Genomic DNA, 19,733 nt, shown 5'->3' with positions numbered 1-19,733 from the left:
GGCAACTCGGCAGTGCCACTGGGAGCAGTGGCCACTGCCGGTATTGCAGAGACCTTGGAACCAGGCCAGAACAGAGGTCGGTGAGGTGGGGTTGCTGGGGCCAGTCTAGAAGGCCCTGACAGTAGGGGGAGGGGGGAGGTGGTGGCATGGGGGGGTGGTCATTTAGTCCAGGGGGAGGAGCGTCCCAGGGGTAAAGTTGTTGTAAAGGGGAGGTCCTCTGGGCCACAAATTACCCACGAAGGAGGGACCACACCCCCCACCCCCCCCCCAAGCCCGCAGTTTTACAAGGCATCCTCCCCACTTGGCAGAGGCCACCCCCCTGCCCCCACTGCTGGGAAGATCCCAGCTGCGGCGGGAAGAGACCCTTATTTGGCTATTAATAGATCACTTAAGGGCGTTAATTGGCCTCTGGGCAGGAAGGCCGTCGTTGACCTATCTCACCTCCGAGAAGATCACTGGGCGATGGGGAGGTGATGGGTCCTCTGCCCAGGTGCTTCCCACCCCCCACCACATGATTCCCCATGGCTACCCCACCCCCCCAGCCCCACCCCGCCTCTGACTCTACCTGGGGTGGGGGGGGTGGGGGCGTAAAATCCCAGCCAAATAGTGAGAATATAAACTAAATAGCTCTAGGTTACAGGACACAACCTGTGGGGATCATCTGGGCATATTGATAGTCAGCACAATGTGTGGCACAGGAAAGAAAGCCAACCAAGTCTTGGGGATATATAGTCAGAGGGATCGACCATGAATCTTAGAAGATGACATTCTATGTAAGGCACTGGTATAGTTACACATAGAATATTGAGTACAACGCCAACCACAGTACGACAGCATGGATAGCCAGACATTAGAGGCTGTGTAGAAAAAGGATACCTACCTTAAGGCATCTGAGCTATCAGGAAACATTGAATAGATTAGGATTGTTTACTATAGAAAAGAAAAGGCTCATGAGAGATAAGTATTCAAGTATTTAAAATTCTTAAAGGAATAGATCAGTAAAACATTGATAATATGTTTAGATTGCTAAAAACTCTCAAACTGGGGATTCAGGCTCAAGTTTAGATGAGGTTTCTCACAGTTTTGATTATTTCGCCAGCTCCAAAACTTGTCTTCACTCAGTATTGAGCAAATCGCATTTTTATGTCTGCTAGGACTTCCAGTGCAGCTTTCAAGACTCCTTTCATCATTTCCAGTAAAGTTCTGAAAAGTGACTAAGACATCTGTTCTAATTGCAGGCTGGTGAACTTCTTCAGCCACTATATTACAGAATAGAGTCTTATACAACAAGCCAAACATTTCAAACAGGGGCCAAGAGAGCCTTAATGTTACTGTTTCTCACAAGTGTCCACCCAGACCCATTCTAGGTTGAGTTCAAGTCCAAGCTGGCTTTCTAGCTCATTCAGATGAGAGCCAAATGAACATTAACCTGAATCAGCAAGAGCTCTACAATACTGACAGTGAGTAACTCCAAATATCATGAAACTCAATGATGTACATTGTTCTGAACAGAGAAAATGCCATTTCCATACTTTCTGATGGGAGATAACTTTCATGACACTCTGAATAACTGTGAATGCCGATTCCAAGAAAGAAAAGTGCCTTCTCAGTTCTGCTGCTGAACAGGATCGGAAGGTATTGATAGATGAAATTCTGGAGAAGGGATTTAAGGATATGCTGAGAGTGGATGGACCTGTTAGGCCCAGCGGCAGGTAACTTTACAAGTATTTCTATGTTCTTGCAATTTTCTATACAAATTAGGACTAGTGTTTGTAAGGTTGAGACATTCTTGTTCCTTGCTAAGACATTTGATTTGCCTGTTAGCAGACACCTTTCTCTGCATTGAAAATCCATTCAGCATGGACAAAAAATTAAATTCACAGTATTTTACCTGGGTTTACAATATATAGAAGAGCATGGAGAACTGTAGATAAGAAGCCGCGTTAAGAATAATTTACTCATGGAGTCTGCTGCTATAAATTCATATATTTTGTAACTACATAGAATAATCCTGAAATCCAAATTATTTTCAGGCCACAAAATCCAGCCACTAGTAAGCCAGAGCCACAATGCTTTCCAGCTTGAACAGAAAAGTGCGAAATGCTGTAAATGGCATTAATATGTTTGCCTTGCGCCACTATCCTTCATTTTCTCTTTCTTATTACATCCAATGTTTCATGGACTGTTGTAGCTCTTTCCTAAACCAAGATGTACCTGTAGATTTAGAGATTTCAACACTGAAGGGAAACCATTTTCCCCAAGTCCCTGTGTTAAATAACATGGGAATTGGCTACTCTTATTTCCCTGCCTTTTCCTCAGCTTTTGGTATATCTCTTCCTCACAACTTTATCTAATTCCTTCTTAAAATGGCAGAATCATACTGCATAGGAGGCCATTTGGCCCATAGTGCTTTCAAAGAGCTGGCACAGGCACAATCTAATAATTCCCACTCACCTGCTCTTTTCCCACAGCACTGCACATTTTTCCCCTTTTTAAAGTGACTATTGAATCTGCTTCCACCATCCTTAATCTTCTCTACTACAGTGAAATCAGCCCTAGTTTTTTTTTTTAAGTTGCTCATCACATCGTTTTATATTCCCTTTTGAATTAAATTTCCATTGATTAAATTTTTTTAGAGATGGGAAAAGTTCATGTCACAATTACCATGGGGCAAATAATAACCTTTCAACCATTTTTCCCACCAGTTTTATTGTTCAGTGTTAGAACAGGACAAGGCCAACGAATACCTAAGGAGAAGAGATGAGTATAAACCAGTCATAGTGGTCTCAGCATTATCCCATCGATACTCTTTATGGTCTGTCTTTTGTTCAATTACACATGATAATATGCAAATCTATCATAATTGCATTATGTTGGCACTTAGAGCCAACTTGCTGAAATGACCAAAATATTTCTGAACAAGTAAGCAATGAAAAGTATAGGTTAATGCATCCTGACTGCTTACTATAGACAGCATCACACTGAAGTGAGCAAAAAGAACTCTGCCAGCATTAAGACATCATATACAAATAGGCTCCAGAAGTGCTAGGTCCTTGTGGCCATATCTACCTTTTCATTAAATGGCTTCCTTATATTATGGTGGAATTCTCAGATTCAAATGTGTCAGCATAAAGCAATGCATGCGTAATATGATTTGCAAGCCATTTAGAGCCTACCTCCGTTCACGTAACCCTCAGCAAACTTGCTGTTTAATGCACCACAAGTCACGACCTGTTCAGATGCGGATTGTTGACCAAGCCAGTATTTAGAGCTGTTCCCATTCCTTCCCTTGTTCTCCAGAAAGAGAAGGCAGGAAATTATCCCAGCTTCCATCCAACAAGTGAAACAGCCATGATAAATTAGAACAAATTGCCCAATGCTTGTTTTTTCATTTCCTGCGAAAGTTAGTGCCTGACCTCTACTAGGGAAACTGGTAATAGTCACAGTAACATGATTGAGATCAGGCACTCACTATGTGAGGATATTAAACCCACATCCTGTTGTCTCCATTGTGCAGATTGTTGTAGCATTCCACCAGTGTTCCAAGAGTAAGATACCACTTGGGAGCATGGCCTGCTCTACACTGAATGATCAAGCAACACTGGCACCTAGTCTTAATCTGTAAACAGACATGTCAGTGGTCACTAAAAAGGGACTCAACTTAAAATAAAAGCTTAAGACATTCAAGTAACTTCAAGAAGACTGGGAAGAAATGAAACAAAAGAGACAGATTCGGATAAGAATTTTCCATTGTTTTACAATAAAAAATACATTCATACAGAAATATAACAATCTTGCAAAAAACAATTTCAAATAAAACCTTGTAAAAAGATTTCAAATAACAAAATTTTACAAAGAGGTTTGGAGATAAACAGGGCTTTTAAAAAGAAATGTGAAACATCAATAATAAGAACAATTTTAATTGCAAGCCAAAAGGTCATACGGTTTCATTAAGGCTCCATTATCCACAGAACAGTACGAGTACTGCTCATTGGCAAGTTAATAGAAAAATAGTACATGGCCTAACCTTTTCTTCCAGTGAATTCAACTTTTTTTTTTATATATTGCATTAAAAAGCACAAGCTGATTCAAGTTTTTACTTTCTGTCATTGGCATCCTTACTTAGTGGCTTGTTACGACTAGGTAGAGCATAGCATACGCATGCAGAGTTTACAAAATGCCGTAAATTGTCTTCAAAAAAGCAGCTGCCTCTATGGTTTTGGCAAATAAAAATGCATAGAAGGGGAGGTGTGTATGTCTCTGCCCTCGAAACCATGCGTTTTTGTAAACATTATACCATCCAACTGCATTCCTCTCCACCACCATCCCCCAGCCCACATTAGGTCCGACAATTTAATCAGCAGCAGTTCCTGATGTTCAAGGATTTTTTTTGTGCGTTTTTAAAATACCCAGTTGATTAAAATTCAGTAAATGACTAGTCGGCCTTCGCGACTGTGAAATACAATGACTTTCTAACCATGTCTGCAAACCTAGCAATTGCGTTTTCACTTGTCTGCTGAAATGCATCTCAGGCCATCCATTGATGGGTCAAATTAAGATATTGCACTCCAGACAGCTCAATATCTAATGTGCCGAATCAGCAGGCTAACAAAAGGAAATTAGTGCTAGCAAAGGCCCCAGCGAGCCACTTTATCTGATTCATCCCATGCTAGAATCTCTCCAATGTCACTGTTAACCATTATAAATCTTCCGTTTTACTACATTAGGGTTATAGCGAAAATGCTTTTTCAGAATTAACAGTGCTTTACAGCCAAGCAATTTGTCATGGTCATCTTTTATGCTTAGTGTACTAGGAATGTGTTACCATTAACAGCACATCAATATATTTTTATAATATAAAAAAACACCTTTAATAGATCATTTTAATACATTATATTCAGTCAAAATAAAAAAATAAAAGAACTAATATTTAATACTTGGATAGACAAAAATTGGCATTTAGTACTCAGAAGATTAAAGAAAAGCTTTTTTTATTGTTTCCATGTCAAAGACAGAAAGAGGCATAGAGTACAAGATCATGTGATAGGGAGCCTTAATGGAGCCCAAGTCACCCATACCCCTGTCTGGTGACCCACATGAGATTGCTACAGCAGTGTAGCAAGGTCACTTTCATAAGGCACCATTATTTCATGTCAACAGTGCATTAACATTTAGAAACCAGAAATTAGTCCTCAGGCATAAATAAAAAAAGACCAAAATTAGCTGCTTAAGTAAATCAGTTGCTAAGCTATAGTGGTATCCAACCAAAAAAGTCCAGGTTTCCTTTACGTTATGTAACATTTGCCCAACTAGATCTCTTTTTTTTTTAAACTGCACATAATTGGAATCAAATTGCAGTCCCCAATTACAAAGAATGAAAAGTGTACAATCCCCAGAATCATGCAACACCTTTCTACTTATTATGAAAGTTATAGTTGTGTTATATCCTTAATACACAGCTTATACAATGGATTACAAATTAGCTTTTTTGTAGCAAGTGAACAAGGCTACTCGACACATTGCACATTTATCAGCTGCACCAGACACCAAAAGCTCCTCTCACACGGGAAAGGGGTCAGTCTCCTGTCCAGGTTCAGCGCCTTCCTTAAGGCATGGAACAATGAAGACATTTGGCGGTTATCCCATCTCCAGGTACGTCCCTCTCTCTATTTTCTCTTTCGTTCGCTCTCACACACACTCATCCAGCCCATTTTAAAGCAATCTTACCTCACCACAAGAAAAAATCATTGGTTCCTCATCATACAGTCAACCCAGTCAACAATGTTCTCAGTACACATACTCACAGCAGGGGCTTGGCAGCCATTCATAAGGTTAGGTACCAGTGGATACATCCAAGAAATACCCAAGACACCATATACCACAGTTGTTATGCTGCATCTCACACTAACACTCTCTGAGAACACCCTGACAAAAAAGGCCCTGGAGGCTACTGGGTAGGGTGCAAAATGGCATGCTTTGGCTGGAGCATACGTTCCTCCTCGTGTGGCAGTTCAATTGTGAAGCTGAATCGCCAACGGACTTTTACTTTGGACACTTTCAGATGTGTCTCTTCATGTGAAGGGCCAAGTGGTCAGACCTGGAGAAACACCTGGGGTAGAGAAACAAAAAAAGAATTACATTTGGTAAACACAGAACTTCAAACCCTGAGCTCATATAGTATATATGCATTGGTTAGTAAAACGGAATTGGAATCAAACTGAAATGGATATAAACTAGTAAATGTTCTTATGGGAACCAAGTGTGTTGTTTCAAGAATATCAGTTTAAATCTGTGTAGACTGAAATTACCTCATGACACATAACTTTAGTAAAAACATGGAACATGCATTTTCTAGTTTCTAGCTTTCCTCTATGGCCACCCATATAATACACTTAAAAATCCCAGTGTAGCTCTTTCCTGACCGATCTAATTGGCATAAAACGTATGGCTCCTGTACTATATTTTACACGTTCAGATTCAAATTTTGTTCCACATATAGTGGCTCCATTCCTAGAACCATGACTTAAAAAAAAAACTATTTCAGATGTTGTAGGTTTCAATCTCAGGCTGCTTGTCACTCAAATTGACTAGGCCTCACTGTGCAATGTGCCTTACAATGGTCAAGCATTCCCCCTCAGATGTGGCAAACAAAAACAGATGCTGCTTGATTCACCCCATTTTAAGCTCTTCTTTGGTCAAATAGCCTCAATAGCTACCGCTAACCTAGCTGAAAAAGCTACCTAGGTAGTGAAGGAAAGCAGTTATATTACACTGCCATTTAGATGAAGAATAAATGCAGAACTGACTACAGGGCATTAAATCATTCTCCTTGCTACAAGACTGTCTCACATTGCTCTCCATTCATCACCATGGTATTTCCTTTTTACTTAATCTTGTAATTAGATTACTCCAAACTCACAGATATAGGCCTCCAAAGTTACCATGACAAGCTTTTTAAGAATTATGGGTAAATATGGTCAAGCATTATTATACCCAGTGAGATTGTTCACCCATAATCTTTAAGAATAACAATGGGGTAGGTCTAAACAAGTGAGTAAGGGGTGTTCTGGTCACAAGAATAAGAGTGTTAAATAGACAAACACATTTACCACTTGGTTTAGTTTCACTTTTTTCACAATAATAATTAGTTTTAAATAAAAACAGTATTTGCCAATAGCAGACTTACATTAATTTGTCATAAAAAAAAACAAAAACTCAAATTTATCTGACTTCCATATTCAAATGTTTTGTTCACCTAAGTATAGCAACGTGATTTAAAAAGTGGCTGAAATAGCTGCAACAATGTTACCTCTGACATTTGCAATCTGGAATTTGTAATGATGCTAAGGAGATTGTGAGTGAAGCAGAATGGGCTTTGCCTGGGAATACATGTTGCACAATGGTTCTTCTGTACATTTGTATCAGTTTTTTTATTATGTTTATTGGCAAGAAAATTTGCAATTTGTTTCCAAGTTTTTAATGTTTTCTATTCTTCCACCCCCACCCCTCTTCTTTAACATCCCTTGTGTAGTGCAGCATTCTGTCCTTTCCTTGCTCATAATCTCCATATCAGCACCTTTTCTACGATATTGAGAATGATGACCAGTTCTTCGCAGACGAAAGGGAAGAATCGGCTCTGTGCGTACTGGCACGCTCACTGGTGGCTAAATAAAATGAACGAATGTGACCCCTCTCATTGTGCGGCACAGAGTGTTGAATCCCTGTTGTTTAGCCTCTAACAGAAGAGAGTCTGAAGTTATATATCTATTCATACCTGTCACAATGAGAGCATTTGAACGGTTTTGCCCCAGTGTGTTTCCTGAAGTGCCTTGTAAGCTCATCACTTCGTGCAAATCGCCATTCGCAGCCTTCCCACGAACACCTGTAAGGTTTTTCACCTGTGGTGATAAAATAGAAACATGTTATGCAGCAGAATGCAATTTGAATCTGCACAATGAGAAACTGCACCATTTACAACATCAAACAAAAGTTTTTTAAAAACGGAGTTCCTGCTGCCATTTCGAAAAATATACCCTACTGCTGTTTGAATACATGTATTTGATTATTATGATACCTTTCCATTTGACAGAACACTGGAGATGCTAGTTCTCAAATACCAGCCAACTGAAGTCCAATATGTTGTGAAATTTTGCTTAGCAATTAATACTTGATATCTGAGAAATTTTCCAGAAATCAGCTGGGCAACAATTTCCCATTTCTATTATATTGGTTCTCCTTTCAATCTGTTGGCTGAGAGAAATAGGGAGGAAGAGAGACACACAGGGAGACAGATTGAGAGACAGACAGAATGCAAGAAATGAAAGGATGTCACTGGGTTTTACTGATACTGATCTCTTTGTCATGCAAATAATCTTGATGGCTGCACTATTTTTTAAACGATACTCAGTAAATCACAAAAGCATTTGATTGACACAATATTTGCCATTTCACCTTTTACTTCAAGAGTGCAAGTAGAGGGAATCGCATTAAAATGCTATTCATATTTAAGGCCTGATGCACAAGCTATTCACAGAATGTTAATAAGCATGCCCAATTTATGATTGCTCGAAACATAGCAAACCATTGGCAGCTACAAAACTACTGACAGCTTTGCTTTCTCATTGTTAAACAGGGGGCAGTTCTCCTAAACACTGTGTGACTGTAAAACAGTCATTGAGAAGCAAGTTTATGTCTGTATTTTTATTTAATAAGCTATGCAATAACGTCGTTTCAAAAGATGACGATTGCATTGCATATTATGAAATATTAATTACACCCATTTCCAAGAAAGAAATTATGTGGGAAAAAAATCAATCAGCCTACAGCCTTGGGACTGTGTGCTCTAATGCTGTAATTGGCTTGGCATTGCAATCTTAAATAATCATCATTTCAAACTTCCTACGACCATTCTTCCTGAGAAATCAGACTGTAGCATTTAAGGTCTGTCACAATATTTTCAACTGCTCAGACTTTTCAATCCTGATACGTGCCCGCTTCTGGACAGATCGTACAGAAACCAGAACTTAATTCTTTCCCATATTTTGGAAATTACCCTCAACATTGCTGCATCCTTCTCCTGGATTGTTGAAGTTTTGGTTTACGTTAACTTCAAATGGATAAGTGCCAGCTTTCTAGCAGTCGTATCTGTATACTCATCCTTACATTTACGTTCTACACATCTGATGTGAATAAGGTTTTTTTTCAAATAATTAAGGCCCTGTCCCCTGTACCTATTAATCTGCTGGAATGACAGCTTGAATGATTCAAGTAGGCAAAGTTCACAATTTATGCTCTCGGCTGAGTCAACCTTAAAAATAATTTTGCCCAGTCTATCACTGGATAGTGGGCACAGTTTGGGTCAGGACTTGGGATGCCTGATTGTAACAGGGCGCAGAAAAAAATAACGGTAGCAAATTGTACATGGATTTCTGTGTACATCTGTATTGCCAGATCTTAAGAATGCGCATTGCTAATTGGGTTTACTTGAAGGAGGAACAAAAATTTGCTCTGCTCACATGTTGTCAACTTTCACGTGTGGTGAGAAAAACCTTAAACAATCTGTTTCTGGTATTAGAAACCAACAGCACAAATTGATTTAAGCTTTATTCATGTCACAGCTTATTCTCAAGATTTTTCTCCCCATTTGAAACCTACTCTTTTACAGTTGATTTTTTTTAAAATGAGCCAGTCGTAAACCAGATTGATGGTAACTCTAGTCTATCCACCAACGACAGGGAGCATCTGGTGTATTGATTACCAAATCAGATCAGTAGTAGATCTGACGATAGAGTGATTGCTTCATCAGCAGCCCCCGCTCCCCCTCCACACAAAAAACTCTAGTCCCTTTAAGCAGTACGGTGTCTGGAGCAAAAATAAAAACATTACACTGGGCTGATTTGCAACACATGCTGTCACAAATGGTTTGAAAGCTGGTCTGAATGTTAGGTTGAAGCTTAGCGCTAACATGTTATTTGGCAGCGTGGCAAATACGTTTCAGATGTTTACCTGTACTCCCCCGCCCCCCCTTTTTTAGATGTCATGCTGCCACATTCTCTCATTCTGCAGGGAGGCAAGGCTTTCGACCAAGTGCTCTCTCAGCTCACAATCTATGATGCGCCACGACTACCACAAATAATTTGGCAAGGTGCAACAACTGACACGTTCATTGTGGGTAGTGCCAGAGAACACAAGTCTCAGATGTAATATGATTGCTGGTTATAAGTAGATCCGAGGAATATCAAATCATTTGCCCCATCCGTGATTGGTGTGATGACAGCTGTTTGATTCCCCCTCACCCACCAACCAAGTGAAAGACTCTGCAAAGGAAGAGTGCTCCATTGCATTGCTTGACATTCTGCCTCGAAAGAGGATTGCCAAGTCTGAATGTCAATGGAGGCTGGAATTCAGACATGGGCCCTTTAGTTGACAGTCCAACACTTCAATAGTACGCCTACTGAGCTGGTTCCTGCCATTTAAACGCACATGCAAAACAATGCAATAACAAATAAGGATTTGATTCTTTTAAGTAGACTCCACATTGCTCTGAATTCTTTGGGATCGAACAGGCTGAGATTTAATTTAGAGTGTATAGCAAAACTGCCCAAAGGATCCAAAGGAATCCCTCAGCACAAAATGATCATTTGTCACTCTAACCAGAATAGGAACAGCTACTCAGATGAAGCACTCATTCATATTTTGACATTTTACAGCATTTTTCTAAAAACCAAAGTAGAGTCATATAGCAAAGATGGGGACCATTTGGCCCATTATGCATCTGCTGCCTCTTTGTAAGAGCTGGCTAATTAGTCTCATTCCCCTGCTCATTCCACATAGGCCTGCAACTTTGCGTAAACCATATACCGGACATGCTTAGTAACATTCTCTGAACAGCTTGTGCATCAGACCTTAAATATGAATAGCATTATAATGCGATCCATTGCTTGCACTCCTTAAAGTAAAACATGAAATGACAAATTGTGCAATTATCTACTAACCTGTGTGAGTACGTTGATGTGCTTTTAGATGTGAACTTTTGGTGTAAACTTTCCTACATCCATTGAAATGACACCGATGGACCCTTCTCCTCCCATCAGGTGAAGCTTCTCCATTTACAGGACTAGATTTTTCCAATGGTTTTGTAGTATTTCCACGATTTTTAACTGGTGTATTCAGCTCGGGAATGTTTGCTTGCAGATTGTTCCACAGCTGCGGAGATGATTCCTTGGTTAACTCTGGAGACGACGGTGGAGTGGAAAGAACTGGAGAGTTTACATTTCCAGAGTTTACCAGAACAGTACTTAAGGGATTTGAGGTATAATTTACCGTAGGTGAAAGCTCCTCTGAACTGTCCAGGGACTCACTGCTTACATCGGAGCTCATGCTGTTGGTCTCCATGTTCTGACTTTCCTGGGTCTCCTCTTCCATTAAGCCTGCATTTTTCTTGTCAGTTTCATCCTTGTCCCCACAGACCATAATGATTTTGCTCAAGAGGTCATCCTGTCCGTCAAATCTAAAATCAGATGCCGAGACATAGGGCTCACTTTGAAGGTACCGCTCCAACTCCAGGCAGGTCTGCAAGAAAGAAACGTGTGAAAGGTTACTAAAGGGATCAAGGTTTCTTGAAGGACCTTCCCCAGGTTCTCTATTGGCAAAGGACAGCAGATTACTTTTGGCTGTTCTAATGCCTGTTTTCAATGTATAATCATTTTAACAACTCACATTTGTATAGCACTGTTATTGTAATAAAATGTCCCAAGGTGCTTGAAAATATTAAAAGATATATGGCATTCTTAAAACAATGTTATATATTTAGATTACATTAAAAAATGCATTAATATCCATTGTTTACAGAAGTTATGAAACCTGTTCAGTTCCAAAACACAATCTACAATTGTCGTTATAGCTACACTGTGGTTTCTAACTACCAATTTAAATTATTGCGCCAAAAGGGGAGGTCCCTCTTTACGGCATCTAACTTGTCATTAAGAATTCCCTGATCTTTCTATACATGTCTTTTTAAAAAAAATTTCACTGTGTTCGCTTGATCCAGTGCAAATGACTACAACAAGGGACAGATCAAACATTCTTCTTTTTTTAATGTAAGAACTCTGAACCAGCTTCTGTTGCCTGCCGTAACTGACAACTGAAAGCCATATTTAGTAAAGCTGACTCGTAGACGGTACTGGATTCAAAGAATGGGCATGCTAGTGAAGCTGCCAGAGAACCACAGCTTCCTGTATGTGTAGAGACACAACCTATCAGCTATTTCAAAGAATTTCAAGCTCAGTGCAAAGAGTGGATCTGACCGGCTAATAGTTAAACCTAGAACCCTTGGCCTGGTTCACCTTCATTGTGTGTTGACCAAAATGTCAATTAGAAAAAAAAAAGTGTAGGAAAGTGCTCCTCAACAGGATGCAGGAGAGGAAATTACACTGGAATGCTCTTGGGAAGTCCCATAGTGCAGAGTGCAAAACATTTTTTTTCTCTCTCCTTTGGTATCTTTGACCAATAACACTACGAGGGAGCACAATGTGAGTCACTCTGCTATTTCTCCAGTCCAGAGGATACTTCCTATACGTTTCTACCATCTGCACGAGTACTTCAAAAACAATTACGGCCAGGATGGCATGAGCAACAATATCCTTTTTTCCCCCCCCCCCCCCATTTGCCTTTATCACAACTTGCTTGGCTCAGCATTTAGCAACCATGCACGCAAGAGCGAATGAATCAATATAGGAAGTTCTTAAAGAGAAAAAAAATCAACTAAACATAAATAAATAAAGATATGTTTTGCAAATGTAATTTTGGCTTCCAATAGTGAGAATACAGATGGAAGCCGTCACCGAATGTACTCTTACTACAATGTTGTTGGATTCAAATGATTTGATAATTCCATTTTTAGCACTACATTCCCAGCGTTGCTGCTTATGTGGCTTCATTCAAGTAATTGGATAATGATTTTTTTTTTAAATTACTGGCTGTAGACTGCATCTGAGTGTGACCTAAAAGATATTTGAACTGGCTTTACTTTGCTATGATGAACATTTATGTTCCTCTTTTAGTATTTCACAATGCTTAATCTCATATTGAATAGGATATAAATTGCTATTACATCTACAGAGTAAGAAAGTTTATTGCAGTCGACTGTTGCTGGGATTATTTTTTCATTAAGAAATATTTCATGAACAGGTTTGATTTTTTTTTCAGAAAGCACACTTCCACCGATTGAAAAAAAAGTCGTGTTCAACGCTCCTATCTCCTCCTCCAAACCTTCCAGTAAACACATTAGCAACAAGACCGAACCGTAGGTTGTTGTAGTAAAAATGCCTCTCAAGGCTAAGCAAGGATGAGCTTGGCTGTTTGCCCAATCCCAAATGCCTGAAGGAAACTACTTGGATCAATTTCAATCACGTACTGAATGTTTCAGCTTCTTTTGAAGAACAGGAGGAAAAACGCATGCAATTATACAACGCAGGAGCTTTAAACAAACTGCGTGTATTTCAACGCTGTTCAAACCATCCTTGGTCCTCGACAAATACGATGAGCATTTGAACTGGGTTTTATCTTTTCCTATTCTTATGATAATTTGTGTTATCTCGAGGGAAACATTACAGCAAGCTACTTCAAACAACATTCCTTTCAATTACGTTTGTAAATAAGAATGAAACCACCAAGCCATGTCTGGCAAGTCTCCTGATTTGGATTTTTAAAAAAATTTAAGTATAATCTAACAACAAATGGAGAAATTCCTAATCGTTCGATTAGCACGGCTCTAACTCCTGTTTGGGAGGCTCAGAGATTTGACAATAGCCAATACAGTTCTAAAGTTTTTTTTAAACACTTGGCAATTTGACAGTTGCTGCAACTGGCAAATTTGAGTCAGAGGACTGGAGTTTGCTGCAAGTACTCTAATACATTTTTGCTTCATGCAGAACAGTGCAGCCAAATCCCCCCACCACCCCCACCTGTACCCCAGTTCAACAGTACGTCTCAGAGAGACATGCAATAAAGCAGCATTGAGTATGGATCGTGTGAAGTGGGGCTCACTTCAATTTTCAGAATCAGCACTGAGTTCACAAATGCATGTCATTGTGCAGGACACACAAAAAGCAAGTCCTTCCTTTCAAAAAATAACCATAATATTCACCTGCTGCCAGTATTCTTCAAGTGATGCCAGACCAGAAAAGTAGCCAGTGTCGTGCACAATCTGAAGCTCTTGAAAAATGCTGCATCTCGGTAGAACATCCATAATGTCTGGCTATGAGTGTACTTGTTTGTGTTGGTATTTCGTTTACAAAATGGTTCAAAAAGCGAAAAGGTATTGTTTCGCTGCCCAAAATGCCGTTCAGTTCTCAACAAACACAAGGTCAATTTGCACAAGAAGGTATCCCGATGCAAGCCGTCAGTCAGGAAGGAGCCTGTGCAGAATGAGCAGATGAAGTGAGAGACCCCCTCTCACACACTCACTCATATAACATGTACACACCGTCAGCGCAGCGCCGCTCCACTTCCCTATTGAGAGCCAGAGCCCAGCGGAGCAGAGACAGCCCTCCCCCCTCTCGCCCCGCCCCCTTACCCTCGCCACCACTCCCCCCACGTGATCTCCTCACGCCACAAGCTCCGCCCCCCGTCCCTGTCCGTCACACAGCCAATCACGCCGCCCCCACACAGAGCCACGTCCATGATGTCATGAGCGTCCAATGGGAACGTCCGACGCCTGCGGCCGCGCGGGCCGGTGCGGCCCCCCCTTACCCTGCGAGCGGCGGAATGTCACGGCGCCTCTCATTGGCTGCTCGTTGACCCGCCCCTTCACTCTCGCCTGATTGGTCCTGAGTGGAGCCGGCTATTTTTAGCAGGGTATATAAGGCGAGACCGCGGAGCAGAGTGCTCCACCGCTCAGTTGCGATGTGTTGCAGATTGGTTGCGCTGTAAGCTGGTGGAAAAAAAAAGGTGACACCAAGACTCGGCATTGCGAGCAACCCAGGGCTCTCCACTTTTTGAAAAACTACAACAGTATTGTTTTAGTGGTTGCTCTGGTGGTTTCTCTTTTAACCCTCCAACTGCTGACTTCAATTTTAAACTTTTGTCCAGACACCAATCACAAGAAATGAAATGATGCAATCACAAATTCTTTGAGTAAAAAAAATGTTACTTTGCACTTAGAAGTCAATTCAGACCGAAATGGAATGGCATTTGATCTGTTGTGTTCAATATTTGGTGCAATTGTGACTTATGAAAACAAAAGAAAGCAAAACTGAGCAAATACGCAAGTGTTTTGGGTTTAAAAGTGTTAATTGTGTGAGGTTTTGCTACAGAAATACTGCAAAGAAATCCATTTGGATTACAGTTTGGAAATCTCCATGCAAAAAATATTGCTAAATGTTTTTGTTCCGTATTTGGAAAACCTGCAAAGCATTAAGCAAATTCTGTTGCAAAACCATTATTGTGACTGACGTAATGTGCATCTGTTCTCTACTTCCTCCATAAGTGGCCAAGATAATTTGGCTGACTTTCCTCCTGTTGAGTTGTGTGGGCAGTGTAACCTAGGCCAGAGGGGGAGCCATTCCACCCATTCCCTATGATCTGACTTGACTTCCAAAGTTTTCTACTGGAAGTGATGGCAATGCTTACCCAAATATGGGATGCATGTTATAATAGGGTACAGATGATGGGGTGATGTCATATTATGTGTTTCTCGATATTTGCATCTCTGGTGTTTGGTGCTGCCATGCATTGTGGGAGGGAGAGTTAATACCTAAATAGCTAGTTTGGCCAGCATACTTGAATTTGAACATATTTTAATGTTTTCCTCATCTTGTCATGGCACCCCCAGCCAATGTATGCTCTGGCAAAGCACTCAGTGAACTCACCACCTTCCCGCTACCCCCAGCCCCCACCATCATTTGAATCGGCAGCTCCACAAAGTGCCCATCTCCCACTCGTAATACGTAAATGATCCTGATGCTGGCAAATGGGACACCTATCAGTCGGGGTGAAGAAACTAGCCCCCCACCCCACCCCCCCCAAACAAACTTTCGTATCTTTACATATCAAAAACGACGTTTAAAAGGCAAATTGGATTCCGGGTTTTATATAGAGAGATTTGAATTGAACAACACTTGGGATAGTGTGTGCATTTCTGGATGCTCCAATATAGAAAGGATGGTAAAGACTATGATAGTACCAGAAGTAAGTTACGAAGAAAGGATCAAATAGTTAACACTTTCAGGGAAGATTAAGTTTTTAAATAAGAAAGACTTGCATTGAAAGAGCACATTTCATGACAACAGGATGTCTCAAAGTGCTTTACACCTTTGCAGTGCAGTCACTGATCTAATGTAGGAAATGTGGCAACCAATTTATGCACAGCAAGCTCCCACAAATAGCAATGTGATAATGACCAGATAGTCTATTTTGGTGATGTAGGTTGAGGACTAAGTTTTGGCCATGACTTCAGGCCTAAGTCCCCTGCTCTTCTTTGAAATAGCGCCATGGGATCTTTAATGTTCACCCGAGAGGGTTGATCCAATAGAGGACTAAACATTATGAAAAGAAAGACCATGGTCTGAATTTAATGGCTGTGGTGCAACCCGTCCACTGGCCAGAACACTGGGGATAAACCCAGCCGCAACCATTTTAGGAAGCCCTGACGGAATTCCATGGCAATCAGGCTGTTGGCGCTCCTGTGCCTTTAAAAGAGAACAGCCTGCCTCCAAGAGCTGTTGGCCAATCAGATGGCTGGCAGCTCTTCCATTTCAGCAGCATTACTGGGAGTGCTGGCCACTGCTGGTACTGCAAGAAGCTCTGGAATTAAGGTTAATGGGGTCGGGCTTGCCGGGGCCACTCTGGCAGGCCCCAGTAGGGAGGCAGTGATGTGGGGAGGGTTGGCTGTTAGTAGGAGCAGGGGTGGGGTGTCATTCAGAAGGGGTTGGCCCTCCATTGGCCACAGGGTACCCGATCATGAGGCCCCTTCCCCATACCTGCAGGGAGGCTGCCAGCTTTAACAGTGGAGAGACCCCCCCCCACCCCCAACCAACACTGGTAAAATACCAGCAGCAGTGAGAAGAGGGCCTTAAGTGGCCCTAAATTGTCCAATTAAGGGGCTCACTTGGCCTTTGTGCGGGATGGCTCTCCTTGATCTTCCCCGCCTCTGGTAAAATTCCATGGTGTGGGGAAGGCAATGGGCACTCCAATCCCCACCTTCTCTTGCCATTTTATGCCATACCCAGCCCCACATCCCAGCCCTTTCCTAGAGGATTGGTAAAATCCAACCCCATGATGGGTTTTGGAAGTGAGGCTGAGAATTTTAAATTTGAGACAGGATGTCAAAAAGCAAGTATCATAATGGTGAGTGAATGGGACTTGGTGTGTGCTAGGAAATGGGCAGTAGAGTTTTGAATGAACTGAAGTTTATGGAGGCTGGTTGATGGGAGGAAAGCCAGGAGAGTATTGGAATAGTTTAGTCTGGAGGTAACAAAGACATTGGATGAGGGTTTTGTCAACAGATGAGCTGAGGCAGGATGGTATCATGTTTATGCTGGGTTTGCTAGATATTTTATATCTATCTGATTTATATCTATCTGATTTATCTCAGCAATGCAGATATCAAACTTGTATTAAATTACCAACTGGTTTATTTACAGCACTTTAAGATATCTCAGCACTTACAAGATCTCAGTATAATGTATTCTCAGAACAGTCTGTTTTCTGTAGAATATTCTCATCCTGTCTCTTTTAGTTTCAGTTTCAAACTCTTAAACTCTACCTATAGGCTTAAGCAATCAAGCACAGTGAACACTGATCAATGGTCAGTCTAATCAAACCCAGATCAATCAAACACTACAGATGGGGCCAAGCAATGCTATGGAGGTGGAAGTCTTTGTAACAGAGAGGGTATGGATTCAGAAGCTCAACTCTGGGTCAAATAGGGTGCTGAGGTTGTGAACAGTCTGTTTCAAACTGAGACAGTGACCAGTGAGAGAGATAGAATTTGTGACAAAGGTATGGACTTTGTGGCAGGGGCTAAAGACGATGACCCTCCTTCGCAATCTACCTACAGCCCCCCAAGGTCTCTGCATTCCTCTAATTTTGTCCTCTTGTGTATTCTGCAATCCCTTCCCCCACCATCATTGCCAGCCATACCTTCAACTATCTAGGCCTTAAAATCTGGATTTTCATTTCCACCTCTCTGCCTCTTTACCTTCTTCTTCTTTAAGAGCTTTCTTAAAACCTTTCATTAAAGCTTTTCATCACCCCTTCTAATATCTCCTTCTGTAGCTCGGTGTTGATTTTGGTCTGATTACACTTCTGTGAAGCACATAAGGACATTTTTATATGTTTAAAGGTGCTATATAAATGCAAGTTGTTGTTGAAAGGTTTTAAGAGAGTAAATGGTGAAGGATTGTTTCCAGTGGCTGGGAAATTGCATTCAAGGGAGTGTAGACTCAAGATTATCCCCAAGAGCATGCAATCCAAAATTGCCTATTGTGGCAGATATTGTAACATCTTTTAAAAGGGAATGGAATAATTATTTGAAAAGGAAGAATTTGTAAAAGGATAAATTGGAAAAGCAGAGAATTAGATTACAGTAGATCGTTCCAGTTGATGAGCTGGCAAAGACACAATGGGCCGAATGTCTTCCTCTTGCACTGTAATTTCTGTAGCTTGCAATTGTCAGTTGTTTGTGTTGAAAGGTCTAGTAGCATTACACTGTCACTGAGATTACATTGTTTGGGACATAGCATCCTGAACAATACAATCGGTGAAGATTGTGAATAAATTAAGAAATCTATGAACTTCAGCAGAAATCTCAAGATTCACTTTAAAAGGTGCTATGCAGTCTTTGCAAATGGATTGAAATATGACTACATTTATTGTTTAATAATCAAAGCCACTCATTTATTGTAGCTGAATGAGTCAAATTCTATTTTTATTACATATGATTCCATCCATTTATAAACAGGGCCATTGGTTTATGGTAACTGAATTATTATTAGATCTGTATCCAAGATTTTTGTGAATTATTCTGAGAATGAAATTCTGTGCCTCTATCTTTTTTTTTCTGTGAAAATAATTAATTGTTTTGTTTCCAGTGCATCTTTTTAAGGACTGTTTAAAATGAATGTTTCCTTCATGGATGTGTGGTATGTGTTCTGATGAAAGGTCACAGACCTGAAATGTTAACTCTGTTTCTCTATGCACAGATGCTGCCAGACCTGCATTCCCAGCATTTTCTGTTTTTATTTCAGATTTCCAGTATCCTTAGTATTTTGCTCTTGTAAAATTAAACCGTTATGATTTAGAAGAGAGGACAGTACTTCTGACTGTAACACAGGACCCCAACGTAGACCCAATCATTACCTGTAAAACTTTGCGTAGTATCAGGCAAAGTCTTTTTTTTAGGGCAGTTCATCAGTGTCATTTATCTACAATTACTGTCTAGTCTTTGAACATGTTGTCGCCTTCCAAATTCATGCCCATCTTTCCTGAAACTCCATATTTGAACCTCGCAAATCAGATTTCTACTCCTGCCACAGCTCTGAAAGAGCCCTTATCAAAGTCAAAAGTGACATCCTTTGTGACTGTTTACTATCCCTCCTCATTCTTCTTGACCTGTCTGCAGTCTTTGACACGGTTGACCACACTATCCACCAAAAATGCATATCTCCCCCACTATTCAGCTTGGTGGGACTGCTCTCACCTAGTTCCATTCCGATCTGACCAGTCGTAGCTAA

General features: G+C 40.8%; 1 protein-coding gene across 1 annotated transcript; it reads right to left on the bottom strand.

Annotated features, from left to right (window-relative positions):
- Positions 1–3,731: 3,731 nt before the first annotated feature.
- klf6a (Kruppel like factor 6a) lies at positions 3,732–14,521 on the bottom strand. The gene is made up of 4 exons (XM_068014882.1): positions 14,147–14,521; positions 10,995–11,571; positions 7,775–7,898; positions 3,732–6,109 (listed from the first exon to the last, which is right to left on the bottom strand). Exons 1-4 carry the CDS (start codon positions 14,246–14,248, stop codon positions 6,058–6,060), a joined length of 855 nt encoding a protein of 284 aa, XP_067870983.1. The 5' UTR covers positions 14,249–14,521; the 3' UTR covers positions 3,732–6,057.
- Between the last annotated feature and the right edge of the window lie 5,212 nt (positions 14,522–19,733).

The sequence above is a fragment of the Heterodontus francisci genome, chromosome 2, assembly GCF_036365525.1.
Source record: "Heterodontus francisci isolate sHetFra1 chromosome 2, sHetFra1.hap1, whole genome shotgun sequence".
Lineage (NCBI taxonomy): Eukaryota > Metazoa > Chordata > Chondrichthyes > Heterodontiformes > Heterodontidae > Heterodontus > Heterodontus francisci.
This window is presented reverse-complemented; position numbering and strand designations above follow the sequence as displayed.

Excerpts from the sequence above, each read along its gene's own strand:
- klf6a (XM_068014882.1), bottom strand. The coding sequence starts at position 14,248 with ATGGATGTTCTACCGAGATGCAGCATTTTTCAAGAGCTTCAGATTGTG. Across the intron at positions 7,899-10,994 it reads ACATCAACGTACTCACACAG|GTGAAAAACCTTACAGGTGT; the intron begins GTTAGTAGATAA and ends TTATCACCACAG. Across the intron at positions 6,110-7,774 it reads AAATGCTCTCATTGTGACAG|GTGTTTCTCCAGGTCTGACC; the intron begins GTATGAATAGAT and ends TCTCTACCCCAG.